The 8320-nt window shown below is 36.9% G+C and overlaps 1 protein-coding gene across 3 annotated transcripts; it reads left to right on the top strand.

Annotated features, from left to right (window-relative positions):
- Positions 1-3158: 3158 nt before the first annotated feature.
- LOC134821829 (uncharacterized) lies at positions 3159-8311 on the top strand. Of its 3 annotated transcripts, none has more exons than XM_063832631.1 (12): positions 3159-3400; positions 3673-4199; positions 4309-4496; positions 4670-4797; positions 4929-5046; positions 5461-5650; positions 6505-6602; positions 6799-6885; positions 7007-7120; positions 7326-7397; positions 7511-7642; positions 7839-8311. In XM_063832631.1, exons 1-12 carry the CDS (start codon positions 3345-3347, stop codon positions 7926-7928), a joined length of 1800 nt encoding a protein of 599 aa, XP_063688701.1. In that variant the 5' UTR covers positions 3159-3344; the 3' UTR covers positions 7929-8311. The 3 variants fall into 3 exon arrangements, with proteins under 3 accessions (XP_063688701.1, XP_063688702.1, XP_063688700.1); XM_063832632.1 differs by having other exon boundaries at positions 3240-3400; positions 6790-6885; XM_063832630.1 differs by having other exon boundaries at positions 3270-3400; positions 6790-6885; positions 7013-7120; positions 7839-8005.
- The last annotated feature ends 9 nt before the right edge of the window (positions 8312-8320 follow it).

Genomic DNA, 8320 nt, shown 5'->3' with positions numbered 1-8320 from the left:
GCTTTCATCACAATATATGTCATCCACCAATATATCTATGTCGTACTCCTCCAGGAAGCTAGCAGGCATATATTGTCTGCCGCTGCCCCACTCCTCAGCGGATTCGTATCCAAGGTACTGGCAAGATAGATCTGCTGCATGGTCATTAAATTTGTCATCACAGACAGTGCCAGATAGCCATCCGCCGTCAGTCTCATCTTCTGCACTTTGATCCCTAAAGTGGACAATCAGCAGACCTTCTCTCCCCTTCTCTATCTCCTCTGTTCTGTTATCCATGAAGTAAAGACCTGCCATAACCAGCCCATACTCCGGTTCTATGTCACTTCCAAAACACTTCAAGGCCACGATAGATTGATTAGCCGAAACACGTTCGTCACATCGATAGAATGCAGCTGTACCTTCACGGAGGCCTTCAGAGTAGATGCAGGGGAACTGTTCTACATCATCAACTGGGAATATTTCATTAGCAGATGCAACACCGTATCCAGTAGAGTTACAGATATTCTGGAAGAAACTATTCGGATATTCGTCCTGGAGCCATAATGTGAACATCTCGTTTCCTATCTCTCCAAGTAGTAGACTATACTCGCTTACACCTTCTCCCATCTCCAACAAGTGCCACTTGCCCGGCATCTCAGTCTCATTCCGAGCGTGAACAAAGGTCACCACAACCAATACTAACGCTAGTACTTTTTGCATTGCTACAAAATAAATAATTATTGATTATTTTAATACAAAAGCCCACTGTTTTTGGTAGATAGGAAGTTATCCAGGTCAAAGCGTATGAATATCTAAATAATATGTGCAAACATCAGTAATGCCCTACCACTGGCACTGATAAAAAGTGGAGTTAAAGTTATTTTAGTCCCGCTAAAATAACTTGAAACCATAAAAGAAAGATTGTCAAATTTCTCGTTGATGTATAAAGGGTTTTGGTAAATGCTTTGGCTAAGCGGATTGAATTAGGGTTAAAGTTAGGGTTGGTTCAGAGCTGTAGAGGGTTCGAGATTGGCTTGTTCGTCGGAGCCATATAAATAACGTGTTAAAGTTATAACTTAGTTAGTCACGTGATAACAAGCGCAGAGTGATGAATAATCATTAAAAGATTTCACTGTCGTTCATACTTTTTACAGTGGGGAGTTTATTTAAAATAGATAATCGGCGTTAAAAATTCAAACCTTACGTCGGATACTGACGCGGACGTTAAATAAATCATCGTAAAAATCCAGCTCTGATCAGATAGAGTGGAACTGAATAATGAAAATGTCGTGGTTCTCCCTCGTCAATGTCAACCTTTTATAAGTAAGTTATCTTGAGCAAGGGCTAGTGCAATTCAGGTGCAAACAATGCAGGGCAGGGCGTTGCACGTGCAAACAATGAGTAGGGCGCTGCACCTGGGTTTTATAGAACCTCCAGCTGACTACTCACTCCACATGACACGAGGAGTGAGAAGACAATACGGCACGTTTTTATTCTTAATTTTTCAACGAGAAGCTTTAAATTTTAATTCAGAAACTTCCCCACTTTGATCCTTCAATATTCTAATTAAAATTTAGTCCAGTTTCTCCGGGTCTTTGGGGAGCATTGTGAACACTGAAATTCACGTGCTTCTTCATTTTCAGAGTCAGATTAGAATTTATATGGCGCTTTTATTATAGGTGAAGGAGTGAGACGACAATAGGTGCGGCACGTTTTTATTCTTTTTTCAACGAGCAGCTTTAAGTTTTAATTCAGAAACTTCCCCGCTATGATCCTTCAATATTCTAAACAAAATGTAGTTTAGTTTCTCCGGGTCCTTGAGGAGCATTGTGAACACTGAACTTCACGTGCTTCTTCATTTTAAGTAAGATTAGAATTTATATGGCGCTATTATTATAGGTGAAGGAGTGATAAGACAATACGGCTCGTTTTTCTTACTTTTCCAACGAGCAGCTTTAAGTTTTAATTCAGAAACTTCCCCGCTCCGATCCTTCAATATTCTAAATAAAATTTATTCCAGTTTCTCCGGGTCCCTGGGGAGCATTGTGAACTTTACGTGCTAGGTCCGATTAGAATTGGTATGGCGCTTAGTTAACGTTGTAACGTGATAAAGTGGCTGGCTGCAGCTTACTCGGGGCTTGAGGGTGGTGACTAACACTCAAAGTGCAGGATTGAGCCAGAGTTTGGTTAACTTTAATGGTAAAAATGAAAATTGCCCATGACGTTGATGGTCAACAATAGGGAATCTACCACAACTTCGATCGACCACCTGTTGAATCTTAAGAACCTCTATTATACTCAGTCTTTAAGTTTGAAGTTGGTCCATTTCAACTCCAGACTATTCTTTTACAATCACAAAAGATCTTTGTCTCGCTATTGTGGAACTTTGGGAGGGCTGCACTACGCTAAATTCTTAGTCCTAGGATTAGTCCACGTTTTCTATAATCTTCCATAGATGAAATTGATTATCAAGAGAAAAAAAGTTTGAAAAGTTTAACTCACAAACTGTGTTATGAGAAAGTGTGTTCTACCAGGACCAAAAAATATATACTCGAATGGATTTATCAGACTAGCTGTTCATGACCAATACTGCACTGCAGTGTAGGAAATAATTTCATCGATAACTTTTGACGGGGAACTCAAATTTTTTTGAAGAATTTTACAGTGTTTTTGTAAAACATCAATATTGAATTAAATTCTGGTAATCGGCGATCGACTTCAAAAAACTGACACTTACATTTTACCCGCCAAATATCTTAGTGTAAATATCTTCCATTGAAAAAATATCCTAAATGTTTCTTAGATAAGTGGCGACTATGAGAAATGAAATTTTCCACTTCAATTCCTTAAATAACGCTAAAAAAAGAAAAGGTTTGCAAAAGAATGTACAGGATTTGAATAAACGCATGTCAGACATATGCTAGCCTTACCGAACTTTAGAAATATGCAAACCAATAAGGCACCTCTATATCAAGCACGTTAAGAATTTTTCCCAGAGATAAGGCACAATTGACCATTTAGTGACGTATCTACTGTTGTTTGTTAGCACTGGATATATATGCCCGGTGCAGTTTACTGTATATTAACAAGCAAGTTTTTATGTTGAGTGTGAAGTGTTCTATTGTACAGGTGCACGTGACCAGCGCAGAGCATGCTGAAATCTCACAATCGCTCAGTAAACCATTACTGCTTTCCTTCTCTTCTTCATTTTACAAATCGTCCAGTCTTATTAAGATAATTGGTATACTTCACAAAACTAAATCAAATGCTTCATTTTGATAGCGGATGAACCAAAACTTTGTGATCGTTTTTTTGTCGGGAAAATCAGTTTCAATTTTGTTATTATTTTTTGTTTTATTCACACAATGGCAGAATTTTGTTTAAGAGTTAAAGACAGAAAATCTTTTGCAACTGAAATCAGGTTATTCCTTATTAGTTATTTTTAAGACGCCTCAGTTTTCCTTTATCATGTGTTACGAAGTTTGTCTTCTAGATAAGGATAGTAAATAAAACCAGTAGATAGCGTAATTAGTAGATAAACCGAGTTCATAAAGCTATAAGTAGATAATTCCTTATTGGTCCTTTTAATTTCACGGACAATAAACAATCCCCTTTCCTCTACTTATCATGATTTGGATTGCTCACAGTTTAATAAGCTAGTAGAATGTAGATAATGAAGGTAATATGTTTCAGATGTGGAGAGGATGAGTGTTGTTATGTGGACCGAGTGTTCACCCTGATCACAGAACAGCCCCCTCCTACAAACTGTCTGCATGTTTGGGGGAGGTGTCTGCAACTTTCCCCCGTGGTCGGCCTCGCAGGCCTCTCAGATCTGGAGAAGATCTGGCTGATCGTTCTGTGTGTCCTGATCTTCATAGTGCTCCTCGTTATCATATACTTCGCCACCAGGATTGTCACTCAGAAGAAGGGAACGAAGAAGAGGAGTGTGGGGACGGAATCTAACATTGTTATTAACGTGGAGGCTACGGAAATGAAGCCTAGACTGGTGGAAGCAGCTCAGACTGTAGCCTGTAATGCTGGGTTACACGGGATACAAAGTGTCAGAACTGATTCCCAGGAAAAGGAACCAGATAATTTAAAAGAGAAACTTACTCTTCTCATACAAGCCAGAGAGGAAGAAAAGTTGGCAGCTTTTTTAGAAACAGTTGAGGGTTACTATGAGGGTCAAATAGATCAGAGCTCACTCCTAAAGGCTAAAGGTAAGAGTTACTGCAGCAGTTCGGGTTCCTGTATTTTATGTGATTCATATTTTATAATTTCACCAGGCTGTTGTGTGAGCTGCATGCTGAAACCCCAGTTAAATCGCAGGAGTACTGAAGGCTTGGAAGATAGAGAGTGAGCTGCAGAACTATTGTGATAAGACAGAGTGTTTGCAGCCAGGCGAGGTGGTAGGATTACAGCGGTGTTTGGAGGAGTCCTCCCATCACGACAACCACATTTACTCCATCATCATCAGACACGCTAAGAGGAGACTTAGCTCAGAGCTGGGAAAACAGGTAATAATATGACTCTTCTCTACGGAATTTGTTGTATTCCCACAGTCTAGTCTTCTGTATGATCTATACACTGTGAGGGTGAAATTACTCACCCTCACACAACGTGCTGGAGCACTGGAAGAGATTATATACTGCTTTTTAAAAAGTTGAAATAATGCAAATCTATGTATCAGAACATGATCAACGAGCTGAAAGTACAGATGAAGGAGGCGATGCACAGTAACGATTTGGAACAGTTGGAAAAGTTGGTGGACATTATCAGAGCTAAGCAGCTGGACCGCGAATTTGAGACGGAACTTTGGTGCGTTGTCGTAGTAACTTAGTAAGAGATTGTACTTCGTAATCCTTGTTATTCTAGGAATTCTTTAAATTCTTGTCATCATTGTCATAATATTACTTGCAACTTCCTATACTGATGTGTTATAACACCAGGTATGCACAATGCCAGTTTGAGAAGAACAGTAAGAATCGGCTGCTGCAAGTTGTAGAGCGGGATTTGTCTGCTGCCATGGAATGTAGGGACTCAGCTGCTCTAAACAGGGCTATTCAGGTTTCTCTTTCCCGGTTTGATTTCATCCTATTAGTTTTCTCCTTTTTTCGTCATACGTACTTGTGCTATTTGTAAATGGAATTAAACTGGAATTAAACTGGAATTAAACTGGGATTAAACTGGAATTAAACTTAAATAGTCAGAGGGAACACTAACGAACCCGTCGTGACAATACATCAATGAAATAAATAACATAATTATAAAAAAATCATAAAAAAGACCCGTACTTGTGCTATTTGTAAATGTGTTAAATAACGTTATTTTTACCGATTGCAGCATCATCGTTAAATAAATTTAACTTACACACAAACTTCGCGAGTTTTCATGACTAAATGAACTTTAACTCAAAGCACAACATGGTGCTGTATTGTTTTTCGTACAATTCACAAACAATGACCGTTCTTGCCTTGTTAGCGAGCGGAACAAAGTGAGGATCGGATAAAATTGACCAAACAAATGGATGAAGCAAAAAGAGCACTGGGGGAGTTACGAGAATTGGAGAAACTAAAGAACCTACACAAACTGAAGATAACTAACGCTATTAGGAGTAAGGTTATTCAGAGAATGGAACAAACTTTACATGATGTGAAGGTGGATGGGTTTGGTACGTAACAGACAGTCACTTTGAAATAATACAGTCACTTTGAAATAATACAGTCACTTTGAAATAATATACAGTCACTTTGAAATAATACAGACACTTTGAAATAATACAGTCACTTTGAAATAGTACAGTCACTTTGAAATAATACAGTCACTTTGAAATAATACATTCACTTTGAAATAATACAGTCACTTTGAAATAATACAGTCACTTTGAAATAATACAGTCACTTTGAAATAATACATTCACTTTGAAATAATACAGTCACTTTGAAATAATACATTCACTTTGAAATAATTCATTCACTTTGAAATAATACAGTCACTTTGAAATAATACATTCACTTTGAAATAATACAGTCACTTTGAAATAATACATTCACTTTGAAATAATACAGTCACTTTGAAATAATACAGTCACTTTGAAATAATACAGTCACTTTGAAATAATACAGTCACTTTGAAATAATACAGTCACTTTGAAATAATACAGTCACTTTGAAATAATACATTCACTTTGAAATAATACAGTCACTTTGAAATACTACATTCACTTTGAAATAATACATTCACTTTGAAATAATTCATTCACTTTGAAATAATACAGTCACTTTGAAATAATACATTCACTTTGAAATAATACATTCACTTTGAAATAATACAGTCACTTTGAAATAATATAGTCACTTTGAAATAATACAATTACTCATATTTAAATATGAGTAATTGTATTATTTCAAAGTGACTATATTATTTCAAAGTGACTGTATTATTTCAAAGTGAATGAATTATTTCAAAGTGACCAAATATATTTGGTAAGAACGATTTTCACAAGGTTACGTTTAAAATCATCAGGCGAAGATTTAAAAGCGGAGATATGCGACCTGGAAATGGCTTTGAAACGAAAGTATTTGCAAAAGCGCTTGAAAGGAAACCTGAATGTTGCTATCCAGGTAAAAGTTCGGAGAATTTAAAAAAATAATGATTACTTATATATCATAAGCTTTTCTTCCATAGAATTTGTCGTGAATCATTGTCTTGAATCTCGTTTAATTTTGACGACTCAAATTAAGGAAGTAGCTATTCAGTGTTACGAAACTGCGATATCATTACCTGTAGATTCTAACCCTCATCTCGTAGTTCCTGCAGAATCTAGATCTAGTTCGGTTAAGACGCGCTATAAATGAGGCCACCACTGCTGGATTTCTTTCGGAATTAGGCATCGAGCTTGATGAGGTGAACAAATATAACTTAAAATACTATTTTCAAGTCTAACTGACTGTTAAACACATAACTTAATGCTAATCTTGCTACTTATGATATAAATACCCCGGTGACTACTAACGCTTAATCTTAGGCGCAGGGGTTGTTGTCAAAACTAGAAAGATTGGAACTTATCAAGAAAGCAGTAATGGAACTGACAAATGGGCACATTGCTGAAATCAAGAGTTACAGTGCTCCACCAGTGCAGGTATATAAACCACCACGGTTACCAATTACCATAGTAACCAATAAACACGGTAACCAATTGCCATAGTAACCAATAACCATGGTACCCAATAATCATGGTAACTGAGAACCTTCACCATAAACCTCATGATAATTCTGTATTAAAGAATATCAATGATTGTAAACAAACACCGTATGCGGCATGTTGCTGACTGTTGAAATAACAGGTTCACAAAGTGTTGATGGCGTTGCTGATAGTACTTGGGGAGGAGCCTGAACTTGTCAGAGACTGGTTCGAGGTGAGTTTATTTAATAAACTTTTTGCTTTTTATTTCTGCTCTGATCTGATTTAATGATTCTGTTGGTAAGTTGGTAACTACAGTGTAACCACGGTGACTAAAAGTGGGTATAGATTCAGGTACTGCTGGTGAAGACAGGTAAATTGTCGCTGAAGAGGAGAATACAGGAGTATAACGCGGGAAATCTGAGCACTAGTAGCGCTAAACGAGCAGCTAACATCATAGGGGACATTCAGAGTGAAGAGGTAGGACCTTAATACCTTCTTATCTTGACCCTGGGTCTTAAGAAATACAATAAACTTTTAAGAAATTTGGTGGATTCCAAATATAATCTTTTGGGTATTCTCAAAGAAAGTTAGACGCAACATGTCACATGGCTATGATTACTTTTAGCTAATTGTGCGCTATACACGACCCTCGTTATATAACCCTTTATTTCAGTTGCACAGTATAAGCAAAGCAGCTAAGGTATTCTATTTGTGGACCTCAGCTGTAGTTGAAGACCGGCTAGCTCAGGATGTCATCCAATAAAAAATAAAAACATATATTTAAAACAATTACCTAACACTGGATTTGTTTTTAGTCACTCGGTACTGTAACCTGATCTGCCGAGCAGAAAATATTTGCTGCTGGAAGGAATTAGCGTTTCGTTTTTTCAGTTTTATTTTGTTTTATCGAATTGACGTAAATAATTTTGAATTAATTTACTTATACTGTTCCAAGATCATGAAAAGAGGAGCTCAGTCAAAAATTGTTGAAAATTCACGAGATTTTTTATTACATTTGTTTACCCATGTATTTTGTGGGAAAAAATATTTAATTTTAGATTTAATTTTCAATTTTTGTGTTCCTCGTGTTCGATGTCAATAATTAATCAAACTTTAATGACAACAACTTTATACAAAATTTTATAACACCAATCT

Source organism: Bolinopsis microptera, chromosome 10 (assembly GCF_026151205.1).
Source record: "Bolinopsis microptera isolate Bmic1 chromosome 10, MBARI_Bmic_1.0, whole genome shotgun sequence".
In the NCBI taxonomy this organism is placed as follows: Eukaryota; Metazoa; Ctenophora; class Tentaculata; order Lobata; family Bolinopsidae; genus Bolinopsis; species Bolinopsis microptera.
This window is presented reverse-complemented; position numbering and strand designations above follow the sequence as displayed.

What these genes read in the sequence shown, in the direction of transcription:
- LOC134821829 (XM_063832632.1), top strand. Translation starts at nt 3,345, where the DNA reads ATGGCAGAATTTTGTTTAAGAGTTAAAGACAGAAAATCTTTTGCAACT. An exon ending in TGTGAAGGTGGATGGGTTTG is followed by an intron (nt 5,651 to 6,504) that starts GTACGTAACAGA and finishes TAAAATCATCAG; the next exon opens with GCGAAGATTTAAAAGCGGAG. An exon ending in TTGTCAGAGACTGGTTCGAG is followed by an intron (nt 7,398 to 7,510) that starts GTGAGTTTATTT and finishes AAGTGGGTATAG; the next exon opens with ATTCAGGTACTGCTGGTGAA.